At 46.2% G+C, this 13795-nt stretch overlaps 1 protein-coding gene across 19 annotated transcripts; it reads right to left on the bottom strand.

The window, feature by feature from the left end:
• Positions 1–2708: 2708 nt before the first annotated feature.
• LOC129857029 (pyruvate dehydrogenase [acetyl-transferring]-phosphatase 1, mitochondrial-like) lies at positions 2709–13581 on the bottom strand. Of its 19 annotated transcripts, none has more exons than XM_055924905.1 (10): positions 10631–11507; positions 9495–10327; positions 8339–8867; positions 6079–8260; positions 5786–5997; positions 5479–5560; positions 5263–5357; positions 4978–5146; positions 4235–4453; positions 2709–4041 (listed from the first exon to the last, which is right to left on the bottom strand). In XM_055924905.1, the coding sequence occupies exons 4-10, from the start codon at positions 6208–6210 to the stop codon at positions 3661–3663; spliced, it is 1290 nt and encodes a 429-aa protein (XP_055780880.1). In that variant the 5' UTR covers positions 6211–8260; positions 8339–8867; positions 9495–10327; positions 10631–11507; the 3' UTR covers positions 2709–3660. The 19 variants fall into 19 exon arrangements, with proteins under 19 accessions (XP_055780880.1, XP_055780881.1, XP_055780867.1 ...); XM_055924906.1 differs by having other exon boundaries at positions 8339–9102; positions 9642–10327; XM_055924892.1 differs by lacking the exons at positions 8339–8867; positions 9495–10327; positions 10631–11507 and adding exons at positions 11532–11895; positions 13495–13581 and having other exon boundaries at positions 6079–6246.
• Between the last annotated feature and the right edge of the window lie 214 nt (positions 13582–13795).

Here is a 13795-nt window from a genome sequence, read left to right as displayed (position 1 = left end):
CACGTAACAGTCCAATAACACCAGCATTAACATGTAACAGTCCAATAACACCAGCATAAACACGTAACAGTCCAATAACACCAGCATTAACATGTAACATCACAGTCCAATAACACCAGCATTAACATGTAACAGTCCAATAACACCAGCATTAACATGTAACAGTCCAATAACACCAGCATTAACACGTAACACAGTCCAATAACACCAGCATTAACATGTAACAGTCCAATAACACCAGCATTAACATGTAACAGTCCAATAACACCAGCATTAACATGTAACAGTCCAATAACACCAGCATAAACATGTAACATCACAGTCCAATAACACCAGCATTAACATGTAACATCACAGTCCAATAACACCAGCATTAACACGTAACAGTCCAATAACACCAGCATTAACATGTAACAGTCCAATAACACCAGCATTAACATGTGACAGTCCAATAACACCAGCATAAACATGTAACATCACAGTCCAATAACACCAGCATAAACACGTAACAGTCCAATAACACCACCATAAACATGTAACATCACAGTCCAATAACACCAGCATTAACATGTAACAGTCCAATAACACCAGCATTAACATGTAACAGTCCAATAACACCAGCATTAACATGTAACAGTCCAATAACACCAGCATTAACATGTAACAGTCCAATAACACCAGCATTAACACGTAACAGTCCAATAACACCAGCATTAACATGTGACAGTCCAATAACACCAGCATAAACATGTAACATCACAGTCCAATAACACCAGCATAAACATGTAACAGTCCAATAACACCAGCATAAACACGTAACAGTCCAATAACACCACCATAAACATGTAACATCACAGTCCAATAACACCAGCATTAACATGTAACAGTCCAATAACACCAGCATTAACATGTAACAGTCCAATAACACCAGCATTAACATGTAACAGTCCAATAACACCAGCATTAACATGTAACAGTCCAATAACACCAGCATTAACATGTAACAGTCCAATAACACCAGCATTAACATGTGACAGTCCAATAACACCAGCACAAACACGTAACAGTCCAATAACACCAGCATTAACATGTAACAGTCCAATAACACCAGCATAAACACGTAACAGTCCAATAACACCAGCACAAACACGTAACAGTCCAATAACACCAGCATTAACATGTAACAGTCCAATAACACCAGCATAAACACGTAACAGTCCAATAACACCAGCATTAACATGTAACAGTCCAATAACACCAGCATTAACATGTAACAGTCCAATAACACCAGCACAAACACGTAACAGTCCAATAACACCAGCACAAACACGTAACAGTCCAATAACACCAGCACAAACACGTAACAGTCCAATAACACCAGCATTAACATGTAACAGTCCAATAACACCAGCATTAACGTGTAACAGTCCAATAACACCAGCATTAACATTGTAACAGTCCAATAACACCAGCATTAACATGTAACAGTCCAATAACACCAGCATTAACATTGTAACAGTCCAATAACACCAGCATTAACACCAGCATTAACATGTAACAGTCCAATAACACCAGCATAAACACGTAACAGTCCAATAACACCAGCATTAACATGAAACACAGTCCAATAACACCAACATTAACATGTAACACCACAGTCCAATAACACCAGCACAAACACGTAACACAGTCCAATAACACCAGCATAAACACGTAACAGTCCAATAACACCAGCATTAACATGTAACAGTCCAATAACACCAGCATTAACATGTAACAGTCCAATAACACCAGCATAAAGAAAATAGCCCATGAAGTACCCTCCTTCCAAACACAACCTTACCTCAGAAATACAGTCATTATGCCAGTAAGACATGCTGAGAATGATAAACACAATACCCACTGACACGCACGATGCAGGTATGCACACACACACACACAAATTCCCACTATCAAAACAGGTCTACACACCCAAACACATAGATTGGTAACTAAGGACAGAAAAACCTAGGAGAATAACAATCCTGCCTAGAGGTCACTGCATCAAATAAATTAAACACGTGTGCATGCGGACGTCTCAGTCATATTTCTGTGTAAGGGATCTTCCAATAAGGTTCTCTGACTACTAGCGCCATCTAGTGGCTGACAATGGACACGTCTGAGTTACTGACTGACTCCACCGCAGAATGAGTGCAGTGTGAACATAATATGAACCAGACTGGTTACATTACAAGGACTCTCCTTGCTATCAAAGTAGCCAAAAAAAGCACCACTGATTACTGATCCAACTACACAAACTAGAAGATAACTCGGTTTCAGGCAGACAGGGACACAGATTAAGCCTACTACAGAGCTGCAAAGCAATAGGGGGTTGTTGTTGGGGAGAGTGCGGAGCGAGAGGGTGAGCTGTACTCTGTACTGCCTTGGTCACTGTGGCAGCGTGTGACTAGGAGAATCTGTCAGAGAAATTACCATGACCTGAACACACACAAATACACACCAGTGTAACTTGACACCTCGCTGGCTGACCTCTGGAATGGACTCAGTCTGCCTTGACCTTCTGAGAGCACCACCGGCACACAGTCCGGTCTGAGCACATTCCAGGGGTGTGGCAGGAGAGAGTTAAAGACAGAGGCACTGCAGAACAGCACAACCAGGCAGCAATACGTACAGACAGGCAGAAAACAATCTAACATGTGTAGTAGCCATTGTGTGTAGTTAGTGTTTTATTAAAAGTTTCCAAATACAAAAAACTTTAATCTCAAGCCTAAACAGGTAAAGACACTGTACATACATACCTGTCACATCTCATATAATTGTGGATAAATACCTGCGACATATTAAAAGTTGCATAAATAACCTTCAAGTATTCAGCCAGCGTCCAGACAGAGCCACCTTCAGCTTTACATTCTTTCCTCTCCTAAATATACACCACCATAAGATAAACAACCTCCTATTATGCACACCCTTCATTTGACCTATAAAAGCCTAGAACCACACCACCATGGTTAGTGTCCTACCAACAATGACTAATTCTGTCTCTGTTTCAGTCACTCCTGGAGGTTTGGCATGAACATGACAGGAGATGGTTACAGTTCAATTCCTAATTCCATGGTTACCTCAGACAGAGATCTGACACCAGGCTAGCAATGAAGACAGGCCAGATTGAACAAACACAAAGGCTGCCACCGTATCATTACCTCAATGCTCAGACAACATAGTTATAAAGCAGCAACTCTTTTGGCACAAATGAAAGTTTCCTATGGGCAGAGACTGTGACAGAGCAGAGCAGCTGCAGGGAGCTTGATCAAATATCCTTTAAAAGCTTCATACACACACAAGGCCACAAAAGAGCCAACTTGTGATCAGTTTCAGCAAGCCTTTCAACAATCCACATGACCAGGACTGTGTGCTCACATGTGCACATACTGTACACGCACCTCTTCAATAACAATCCTAAAATAAGGAGTCCGAAGGTAGACAGTCCTCCCTCTGCAGGGTTAGTCCATAAACAGTATGTTTTGTGCACGTTTGGTAAAATAAAAATTAGGGCTTAACCATGTGTCTGTAGCAAGACCCAGTCCTCACATCAGTGTTTTTCCTCCTAGAAAGTAAACTTCCTGTTCATGTCCACGTTCCCCTCTGATAGGCTGAGCTGGCTCAGGACTCCCCCCCTTGGCGCTGGTGTCCAACCACGTGTGGGTTGAACTGTGTGATGATGATGGTGATGTCGTCACGGTACATGCGGGCCAGTTCCTCAGGGAGAGACAGCATCTTGGACAGCGTCTCGTGGTCCACTGCTCCAAACTCATTGTTGCCCACCGCGTGGCGAATCAGGTGGGTGGCAGCGTTCTGGTCCTGGAACGCCAAGGAGGCACGGGCCTTCCTCTCAGCCAGCAGCCCCTGCATCTGTCCCAGGGTGACATGGTAACCCCCCACGGTGAGGGGCTGGCGCTGGTGGACCCCCGTTAGATACTCCCCTACGATCCGGACCACCTCCTGTCGGTGGAGCGTCTCCCACAGCCCGTCTGTACCCAGCACCTGCGGAGGAGCGACAAAGACCCTTAGTTAACAAAAGGAAACTTCTAACTACATAACTTCAGATATAGTTATGTGTTAATGGAGCACAATGCAAGTTTCTGTTCAAGAAAAGACAACAAAGCCTTATCAATCAATCAATCAATGAAATCATGAATTGGTCAATCAGTCAATTGACCAATCCTTTGTCTCTCACCAGGAAGCGGTCCTGAGGTCGGAGGCGGTGGTGTGTGATCTCAGGCTCGGCCGTGAGGTAGGGAGGGGTGTGGTAATTGGGGGGGATGAACTTGGTGTGTTCGTTGTCATGGAGCTGGTCTGGTCCTGACTCCAACACACCTCGCTGCAAATCAATGCTCCACTTGAACTTCACATCTCCAAACGCACGGAACGGCATCAGCAGGCCCAACAACCGGTCCTGACAGAGGGAGAGAAAGAGATAGAGGATATATGTTTGTTTTTACTTTATGTTTAACTGACCTGCTGTGCCACCGTTCTCTCTGGATGTGTAACGGTACTGACCTGTTGTGCCACCGTTCTCTCTGGATGTGTAACGGTACTGACCTGCTGTGCCACCGTTCTCTCTGGATGTGTAACGGTACTGACCTGCTGTGCCACCGTTCTCTCTGGATGTGTAACGGTACTGACCTGCTGTGCCACCGTTCTCTCTGGATGTGTAACGGTACTGACCTGCTGTGCCACCATTCTCTCTGGATGTGTAACGGTACTGACCTGCTGTGCCACCGTTCTCTCTGGATGTGTAACGGTACTGACCTGCTGTGCCACCGTTCTCTCTGGATGTGTAACGGTACTGACCTGCTGTGCCACCGTTCTCTCTAGATGTGTAACGGTACTGACCTGCTGTGCCACCATTCTCTCTGGATGTGTAACTTTACTGACCTGCTGTGCCACCATTCTCTCTGGATGTGTAACGGTACTGACCTGTCGTACGACAGTCTTCTTCTCAGAGGGGGGGTGCTCCTCCTGGATGCGGGCCACCTCGTTCTCATTCTGGGCGTTGTGGTCGTTGGAGAGCGTGTGAGCGCTGAACGAGCCGTCCTCCTCCTGGACCCCCAGCACCGCCCGGCCGTCGCCCGTGTTCGCTACATACCTACACAACCACAGTCAGAGGTTTCAGACACTCAGTCAGAGCAGACAGATGGAGACCAGGCAGTACATATGGGAGCCAACAGAGAGAGATCCGTGGCTGTGGACTAGAGTACGTACAGGTCGGATCCATCGATGTGAGCTACGCAGGCAGTCGCTCCAGAGAAGGCCACTCTCAGAACCCAGTAGTGGAGGAAGGAATTGGCATCTCCCACCTGGACAACACAACATAGGGATCAGCACTACACATTTCTACCCAGGGCTGGATACTATGGTAACACAGAGACATCGATGGACAGAGGATAGAAGTCAAGGGGATAGAACACGGTCTCCCACCTGAGCCTCCAGAGACAGGTCACTGTCCAGTCTCTTAAAGGCACTCAGCAACGCCTCTCTGGGCCCTAGGCTCTCCCCTGGACTGGGAACACAATCACATACAATCAACTCCAACACTGAATAATGACCCATGTTTAATAACATTACTGATGCACCCTTATTACCCCATGCCTGTTGAGGTCTATGACTTGCTGTGTGTGTGTGTATGTGTGTGTGTGTGTGTGTGTGTGTGTGTGTACCTGCTGAGGTCTATGAGTTCCTGTGTGTGTGTGTGTGTGTATGTGTGTGTGTGTGTGTGTGTGTTTACCTGCTGAGGTCTATGAGTTCCTGCCAGTAGGTTCTGAGGCTGTTGAAGTACATAGTCTGTGCCTCCCTGGTGAAGTAGTCGTTGGGGTGTTTGTGCCACTGCAGGATGGGGCTGAGGGGTCTGCCTGCCTCTACTGCCGACTCCAGCTCACACAGGGTCTCATGGGGCATCAAGGACATGGCTACGTAGTAGAACAACCTCTCACTCAGCGCCTGAGAAACAGACAGGTAGATGTTTTAACTGCACATCAAAACTAACTCGCAGATTATATACAATGACAGCAGAAACTTTACCTGTGCACAGGCACAGCCCGCATGGCCGTCGAACACTCCCAGCAGCATCCCCCGCGTCTGCAGACAGGTGGCAGCGCTGCGCCGGTCCTCGATGGGTGCGTTGGCAGGCAGCTGGTTACTGTCGAACCCCATCACCGACGACACATTCTTACCATCAAACTCCGGAACCTAGAACCAAAGCACACACTCATATTGTTATGGTCTCAGCACAATCGTGAAGCTGTACTCGTTGTGTGTAAATGTGTGTAATGTCCGCCCCTACCTTGAAGCTGTACTCATTGTGTGTAAATGTGTGTATCGTCCGCAACTACCTTGAAGCTGTACTCATTGTGTTTAAATGTGTGTATCGTCCGCCCCTACCTTGAAGCTGTACTCGTTGTGTGTAAATGTGTGTATCGTCCGCCCCTACCTTGAAGCTGTACTCATTGTGTGTAATGTCCGCCCCTACCTTGAAGCTGTACTCATTGTGTGTAATGTCCGCCCCTACCTTGAAGCTGTACTCATTGTGTGTATCGTCCGCAACTACCTTGAAGCTGTACTCATTGTGTGTAAATGTGTGTATCGTCCGCCCCTACCTTGAAGCTGTACTCGTTGTGTGTAAATGTGTGTATCGTCCGCAACTACCTTGAAGCTGTACTCATTGTGTGTAAATGTGTGTATCGTCCGCCCCTACCTTGAAGCTGTACTCGTTGTGTGTAAATGTGTGTATCGTCCGCCCCTACCTTGAAGCTGTACTCATTGTGTGTAAATGTGTGTATCGTCCGCCCCTACCTTGAAGCTGTACTCATTGTGTGTAAATGTGTGTATCGTCCGCCCCTACCTTGAAGCTGTACTCGTTGTGTGTAAATGTGTGTATCGTCCGCCCCTACCTTGAAGCTGTACTCGTTGTGTGTAAATGTGTGTATCGTCCGCCCCTACCTTGAAGCTGTACTCGTTGTGTGTAATGTCCGCCCCTACCTTGAAGCTGTACTCATTGTGTGTAAATGTGTGTATCGTCCGCCCCTACCTTGAAGCTGTACTCATTGTGTGTAAATGTGTGTATCGTCCGCCCCTACCTTGAAGCTGTACTCATTGTGTGTAAATGTGTGTAATGTCCGCCCCTACCTTGAAGCTGTACTCATTGTGTTTAAATGTGTGTATCGTCCGCCCCTACCTTGAAGCTGTACTCATTGTGTGTAAATGTGTGTAATGTCCGCCCCTACCTTGAAGCTGTACTCATTGTGTGTAAATGTGTGTAATGTCCGCCCCTACCTTGAAGCTGTACTCGTTGTGTGTAAATGTGTGTAATGTCCGCCCCTACCTTGAAGCTGTACTCATTGTGTGTAAATGTGTGTAATGTCCGCCCCTACCTTGAAGCTGTACTCATTGTGTGTAAATGTGTGTAATGTCCGCCCCTACCTTGAAGCTGTACTCATTGTGTGTAAATGTGTGTAATGTCCGCCCCTACCTTGAAGCTGTACTCGTTGTGTGTAAATGTGTGTAATGTCCGCCCCTACCTTGAAGCTGTACTCATTGTGTGTAAATGTGTGTAATGTCCGCCCCTACCTTGAAGCTGTACTCATTGTGTGTAAATGTGTGTATCGTCCGCAACTACCTTGAAGCTGTACTCATTGTGTGTAAATGTGTGTATTGTCCGCCCCTACCTTGAAGCTGTACTCGTTGTGTGTAAATGTGTGTATCGTCCGCAACTACCTTGAAGCTGTACTCATTGTGTGTAAATGTGTGTATCGTCCGCCCCTACCTTGAAGCTGTACTCATTGTGTGTAAATGTGTGTATCGTCCGCCCCTACCTTGAAGCTGTACTCATTGTGTGTAAATGTGTGTATCGTCCGCCCCTACCTTGAAGCTGTACTCATTGTGTGTAAATGTGTGTATCGTCCGCCCCTACCTTGAAGCTGTACTCGTTGTGTGTAAATGTGTGTATCGTCCGCAACTACCTTGAAGCTGTACTCATTGTGTTTAAATGTGTGTATCGTCCGCCCCTACCTTGAAGCTGTACTCATTGTGTGTAAATGTGTGTAATGTCCGCCCCTACCTTGAAGCTGTACTCATTGTGTGTAAATGTGTGTATCGTCCGCCCCTACCTTGAAGCTGTACTCGTTGTGTGTAAATGTGTGTATCGTCCGCCCCTACCTTGAAGCTGTACTCATTGTGTGTAAATGTGTGTAATGTCCGCCCCTACCTTGAAGCTGTACTCATTGTGTGTAATGTCCTCCCCTACCTTGAAGCTGTACTCATTGTGTGTATCGTCCGCAACTACCTTGAAGCTGTACTCATTGTGTGTAAATGTGTGTAATGTCCGCCCCTACCTTGAAGCTGTACTCATTGTGTGTAAATGTGTGTATCGTCCGCAACTACCTTGAAGCTGTACTCATTGTGTTTAAATGTGTGTATCGTCCGCCCCTACCTTGAAGCTGTACTCGTTGTGTGTAAATGTGTGTATCGTCCGCCCCTACCTTGAAGCTGTACTCATTGTGTGTAAATGTGTGTATCGTCCGCCCCTACCTTGAAGCTGTACTCGTTGTGTGTAAATGTGTGTATCGTCCGCCCCTACCTTGAAGCTGTACTCATTGTGTGTAAATGTGTGTATCGTCCGCCCCTACCTTGAAGCTGTACTCATTGTGTGTAAATGTGTGTATCGTCCGCCCCTACCTTGAAGCTGTACTCGTTGTGTGTAAATGTGTGTATCGTCCGCCCCTACCTTGAAGCTGTACTCATTGTGTGTAAATGTGTGTATCGTCCGCCCCTACCTTGAAGCTGTACTCGTTGTGTGTAATGTCCGCCCCTACCTTGAAGCTGTACTCATTGTGTGTAATGTCCGCCCCTACCTTGAAGCTGTACTCATTGTGTGTAAATGTGTGTATCGTCCGCCCCTACCTTGAAGCTGTACTCATTGTGTGTAAATGTGTGTATCGTCCGCCCCTACCTTGAAGCTGTACTCATTGTGTGTAAATGTGTGTAATGTCCGCCCCTACCTTGAAGCTGTACTCATTGTGTTTAAATGTGTGTATCGTCCGCCCCTACCTTGAAGCTGTACTCATTGTGTGTAAATGTGTGTAATGTCCGCCCCTACCTTGAAGCTGTACTCATTGTGTGTAAATGTGTGTAATGTCCGCCCCTACCTTGAAGCTGTACTCGTTGTGTGTAAATGTGTGTAATGTCCGCCCCTACCTTGAAGCTGTACTCATTGTGTGTAAATGTGTGTAATGTCCGCCCCTACCTTGAAGCTGTACTCATTGTGTGTAAATGTGTGTAATGTCCGCCCCTACCTTGAAGCTGTACTCATTGTGTGTAAATGTGTGTAATGTCCGCCCCTACCTTGAAGCTGTACTCATTCTGTGTAAATGTGTGTAATGTCCGCCCCTACCTTGAAGCTGTACTCATTGTGTGTAAATGTGTGTAATGTCCGCCCCTACCTTGAAGCTGTACTCATTGTGTGTAAATGTGTGTATCGTCCGCAACTACCTTGAAGCTGTACTCATTGTGTGTAAATGTGTGTATTGTCCGCCCCTACCTTGAAGCTGTACTCGTTGTGTGTAAATGTGTGTATCGTCCGCAACTACCTTGAAGCTGTACTCATTGTGTGTAAATGTGTGTATCGTCCGCCCCTACCTTGAAGCTGTACTCATTGTGTGTAAATGTGTGTATCGTCCGCCCCTACCTTGAAGCTGTACTCATTGTGTGTAAATGTGTGTATCGTCCGCCCCTACCTTGAAGCTGTACTCATTGTGTGTAAATGTGTGTATCGTCCGCCCCTACCTTGAAGCTGTACTCGTTGTGTGTAAATGTGTGTATCGTCCGCAACTACCTTGAAGCTGTACTCATTGTGTGTAAATGTGTGTATCGTCCGCCCCTACCTTGAAGCTGTACTCATTGTGTGTAAATGTGTGTATCGTCCGCCCCTACCTTGAAGCTGTACTCGTTGTGTGTAAATGTGTGTATCGTCCGCAACTACCTTGAAGCTGTACTCATTGTGTGTAAATGTGTGTATCGTCCGCCCCTACCTTGAAGCTGTACTCGTTGTGTGTAAATGTGTGTATCGTCCGCCCCTACCTTGAAGCTGTACTCGTTGTGTGTAAATGTGTGTAATGTCCGCCCCTACCTTGAAGCTGTACTCATTGTGTGTAAATGTGTGTAATGTCCGCCCCTACCTTGAAGCTGTACTCATTGTGTGTAAATGTGTGTATCGTCCGCCCCTACCTTGAAGCTGTACTCGTTGTGTGTAAATGTGTGTATCGTCCGCCCCTACCTTGAAGCTGTACTCATTGTGTGTAATGTCCGCCCCTACCTTGAAGCTGTACTCATTGTGTGTAATGTCCGCCCCTACCTTGAAGCTGTACTCGTTGTGTGTAATGTCCGCCCCTACCTTGAAGCTGTACTCATTGTGTGTAAATGTGTGTAATGTCCGCCCCTACCTTGAAGCTGTACTCGTTGTGTGTAATGTCCGCCCCTACCTTGAAGCTGTACTCATTGTGTGTAAATGTGTGTAATGTCCGCCCCTACCTTGAAGCTGTACTCATTGTGTGTAAATGTGTGTAATGTCCGCCCCTACCTTGAAGCTGTACTCGTTGTGTGTAAATGTGTGTATCGTCCGCCCCTACCTTGAAGCTGTACTCATTGTGTGTAAATGTGTGTAATGTCCGCCCCTACCTTGAAGCTGTACTCATTGTGTGTAAATGTGTGTATCGTCCGCAACTACCTTGAAGCTGTACTCATTGTGTGTAAATGTGTGTATTGTCCGCCCCTACCTTGAAGCTGTACTCGTTGTGTGTAATGTCCGCCCCTACCTTGAAGCTGTACTCATTGTGTGTAAATGTGTGTATCGTCCGCAACTACCTTGAAGCTGTACTCATTGTGTGTAAATGTGTGTATCGTCCGCCCCTACCTTGAAGCTGTACTCGTTGTGTGTAAATGTGTGTATTGTCCGCCCCTACCTTGAAGCTGTACTCATTGTGTGTAAATGTGTGTATCGTCCGCCCCTACCTTGAAGCTGTACTCATTGTGTGTAAATGTGTGTATCGTCCGCCCCTACCTTGAAGCTGTACTCATTGTGTGTAAATGTGTGTATCGTCCGCAACTACCTTGAAGCTGTACTCATTGTGTGTAAATGTGTGTAATGTCCGCCCCTACCTTGAAGCTGTACTCGTTGTGTGTAAATGTGTGTATCGTCCGCCCCTACCTTGAAGCTGTACTCATTGTGTGTAATGTCCGCCCCTACCTTGAAGCTGTACTCATTGTGTGTAATGTCCGCCCCTACCTTGAAGCTGTACTCATTGTGTGTAAATGTGTGTATCGTCCGCAACTACCTTGAAGCTGTACTCATTGTGTTTAAATGTGTGTATCGTCCGCCCCTACCTTGAAGCTGTACTCATTGTGTTTAAATGTGTGTATCGTCCGCCCCTACCTTGAAGCTGTACTCATTGTGTTTAAATGTGTGTATCGTCCGCCCCTACCTTGAAGCTGTACTCATTGGCTTTGAGGATTGAGTTGACCTGTGGGGGGGTGAGATTGTAGCTTTGGAGGTCAGGGCTCCTCCTATAGCCACGCACGGGCATGGCTGTCGGCCATATGGGGTGGGGCTGCGACGAGGTGGGCCGGTGGGAGGTGGGGCAGCAGGGGAGCTGGCGTTGGCATGGGAACAGGGAGGAACCCCAGAGCTTCGCCCGAGGGAAGCCTCGGAACAGCTGTGATGTCACGGGCATGGTGGCTCGCTCTGGGCGCACACACTCTCAGAGCACCGCCACACACACACACTGTCAGAGCAGCGCCACACACACACACACACACACTCTCAGGGCAGCGCCAACACTCCTACACCTACGGGAGACACCAGGAACTGTGAGCTATGGGCAAAAATGCAGCTTGTATCATCTGTATCATTCAGTCAACACAACCACGGCTGACTATGGCATTTTGATTGTGTACACACCTCTCATTCAGTCAGTGTACATAAATTACTGACACGTAGTAACAGAGCTCTCGACAAAGGTACCATTACAGATCAATACAAACAAAAGTGACATGCAAATAACATAACGGATCAAGACAAGTAGTTTTATCTTCCAACTGTATTTATTTTGATTGTGTGGTGAATAAAGGAGCTGGAACCAGTGACCTTGCTACAAGGAAACCTCCTGTGCAATAAAGGTCTGAGCCTCTTGGCAGAGGCTTTATTATGCTTTGAGGCAGATTGCACTCCAACAATGGAACACTGCATTCCAGTACTCTAGCTGACTAGTGTGACAGACTGGCACTAGGTTGCCATGCTGTGTTGCCCCATAAAAGAGCCTTGCCCCTCTACAGGGGTCAGCCACCAATAGTTTTCTGACAGACTATATATAGTCCTGTGAAGCGGCTCTGACATTTGCTCACTCCTGAAAGCCCAATCTTGTCCTACTGAACTAGATTCTCTCTAACGGCATAGGCTATCCCTCTCTCTGCCCTTTCCCGCCTCCTAGATTAGGACCCCAGGGAGAGGAGCTACTGCTATTGTAACAGCTAATGGGGTTCCTAATAAAACATTTAAAAAATACAATAATTATACAATAATTAAAGAGGAAATCAGCAGTTGTTAAATTACTGATATGGACCCATTGATTCTTGAAGAATATAACTTAGAAATGCCTTGATCTTAGTTCAACTGTCACACTCCACCAGAAGCCAAAATAAAAGCTGGTTTACCTTCAATGTTTGTAAACAAACACTATATAGCCTCACAACATGGTTTAAACTATTATTTTGATAGCATGGATGGTCAGTCTTTGCATCCATAGCTCTGTCTATGAATTTGAGAGTAGATACATTTCTCCAGCCCTATCTCTCAGCATTTTACCGAAACAGGCCGTGGATTTCGCTTTCTTATTGTTTCTACTGTTGATTGACGCTTTAATCTAGCTAATTGTAGCGAAGGGGCAATGCGTGCAGCTGCTTTTATCGGTCGAAAGAGACCCAGGCACGGCTGAAATACACGTAACCACCCGGTACTAGTTAAAATACCGCTCAAACCTCCAGTCTATAACCAGTGACCACGGCCTATCCCTGGCTAGGCCTGACTGCTATTGATTTGCCATATTGTTTACAGTACAGTTCAGAGTCAGTTTTCTTTGTACTTAGATTAAATTGACATCAATATCTACATAGTTCCCAATAACGAATAATCCCAAATACAAGCCAGCACATTGTTACGTATTAATTTGATGGGCCGACAGTCTACTCTACTGCTGGGTAGTAACGTTGGCTAGCGATGATCTAGCTATGCGTCACCGCAAGCCAGCTAAAAACACCACTCCTCCTTCAGTCCTTGTACATTACTGTCACCGTAACAAAGCTCACAACATATAACAGAAGTTAGTTATCAATGCATTAACACATACTGCACAAAAGTAACATGCCAAATACATTTATCTAGCCACCGACCTTATTCTCTGAGTTTACTATTTCGTTTTCCTACGCTACCCACCCTCCTGCATCTCTCTCTCCAGCTCACAATATACTAAACGCTGATTGGCTCACCTCTCTGAAAGAGAGTTGACTGGCTTGTTAACCCTTTGCACGCTGCTGGGGGTGTGTGACAGACTTTCAAGCACCAACATGATGTCTAGATCTCAATTCATCATGAACTATTTGCAAAATAACACCCAGTGTAGTAAAGGAACATGTGAACGGAACCTGCTGGCTGCAGCTCCTACTGGCCCTGGAGCAGAGCCTACTCTGTTAT

Source organism: Salvelinus fontinalis, chromosome 6 (genome assembly GCF_029448725.1).
Source record: "Salvelinus fontinalis isolate EN_2023a chromosome 6, ASM2944872v1, whole genome shotgun sequence".
NCBI classification, from domain to species: Eukaryota; Metazoa; Chordata; class Actinopteri; order Salmoniformes; family Salmonidae; genus Salvelinus; species Salvelinus fontinalis.
This window is presented reverse-complemented; position numbering and strand designations above follow the sequence as displayed.